This window comes from Rhagoletis zephyria, unplaced genomic scaffold (genome assembly GCF_001687245.7).
Source record: "Rhagoletis zephyria isolate East Lansing unplaced genomic scaffold, Rhagoletis_zephyria_1.1 Rzeph_scaffold_64276, whole genome shotgun sequence".
NCBI classification, from domain to species: Eukaryota; Metazoa; Arthropoda; class Insecta; order Diptera; family Tephritidae; genus Rhagoletis; species Rhagoletis zephyria.
Window position 1 is genome coordinate 1 of NW_016221327.1, and position 1,491 is coordinate 1,491.

Genomic DNA, 1,491 nt, shown 5'->3' on the forward strand with positions numbered 1-1,491 from the left:
GGCGGCTTTTCATTAGATTTTTGGCTATCAGGTGGTATCTCAGCTGGTAGTGGTTGTGGCGGTGGTGGTGGTGGTGGAAGTGTTGGCAGAGTTTGACTATCACTTTGAACTGGAGTTTGGTTTCCATTTGAAACAGGAGGATCAGCAGGAACAGCAGCAGTTGAAACTGAGTGCCCTGAAGAAGAAGAAGCGGAAAAGGACTCGTGGCCATTTCTGTCTGAATACAAAGTCTGCTCTTGGATTTGCTGTTGCTGTTGTTGCTGTTGCTGCTGCTGCTGTTGATTCTGCTCGGTAATCTGCGCCAGGGCCCGATTGAAGGCCGCGAGGAAGTTGTCATCGTCGTCGCGCACCGGCTTGCTCAGCAACGCCAGCTGCCGATTGAACTCTTCGCTGGCCGCCTGAAGTGCCTCCGTCCGCTCCTTGAAGGCCCTCTCCATGGAGACGATCTCCGCGAGGGAGCGTTGCTGGTGGGCCATCAGCGAGTCGGCCTGCCGCTTCAGGGCCTCCACGCGACTTTGGCTGGCCGCCTGCCGCGGGTCGGGCACGACCAGCTCGCTGAACAGCTCGCTGATGAGGAAGTTGTTGCGATTGAAGCGGCCCACTGAGCGGGCCTTCCGGTGATTGACTGTCGCCTCCTGCTCCTCGTAGTCGGCCGCGTCCTCGGGGTAGTAGGCGCCGGAATGGTGGTTGGATTCCAGATTGATCATGTTGGCTGGGCTGTTGTTGCCGTGGCCTGGAGAGTGATGGGGTGATTTGCCACTGCCACTGCCACTGCCACTGCCACCACCACCACCTCCCGAGTGGTCGTCGAGGTTTCGTGAACTTGATGGTCTCTGTTGTAAAAATGAAAATATTATCATAAGTTTAAAGATAATAAAAAACACTATTCAATTAAAAAAATGATTACCTTACGACTTTTGGGTGGTCTAGCTGGACCCCCCTCGCCGCCGCCGCCGCCGCCGCCTCCCCTTCCTTTGGCAACTCGAGTTGGCGTTGGAGGTTCCTGAAATGATTACAATTGAATGATAAAAATAAAAAAAAACAATTTTTGTTATTAAAGCATTTGCACACTTACCATCGGTCGAATGGGCGGCACCGCTACCGCTGCAGGCCTGGTGGGATTAAAGCTCGGATGTCCTCGTCCTTGGCTGTAGAGGAAGGAACTGCCGCCGGAAGAACTGCTGCCATTGTTAAAACCGCTTGGAGGATGGGGGTGGAACTGGGGATAGGGATGAAAAAACTGAGGATGAGGATGACTGACGCCTGGATAGCTGCCGGCAAATGGAAGGTGATGAGAAGGATGAGGATGAGGATGAGGATGAGGATGAGAAGTATGAGCAGTGGAACCTAACACTTGAACTCCCGAAGGGCCGTCCCCTGTAGCACTTCTTGAGCTGGAGCCGGACGGCAAGAGCCGATGATCAGCTGGATGGACACTACCATTGCCATTGCTGGTGATCGGGACTGAAGAAGAAGAAGAAGAGGAGGTGT

At 53.8% G+C, this 1,491-nt stretch overlaps 1 protein-coding gene across 1 annotated transcript; it reads right to left on the reverse strand.

The window, feature by feature from the left end:
* Positions 1–225: 225 nt before the first annotated feature.
* LOC108356743 (SWI/SNF-related matrix-associated actin-dependent regulator of chromatin subfamily E member 1-like) lies at positions 226–1,003 on the reverse strand (the record flags this gene model as incomplete). The annotated part of the gene is made up of 2 exons (XM_017607843.1): positions 226–833; positions 908–1,003. Coding segments are annotated over 2 exons (704 nt in total), but the record flags the coding sequence as incomplete, so codon positions are not given.
* Between the last annotated feature and the right edge of the window lie 488 nt (positions 1,004–1,491).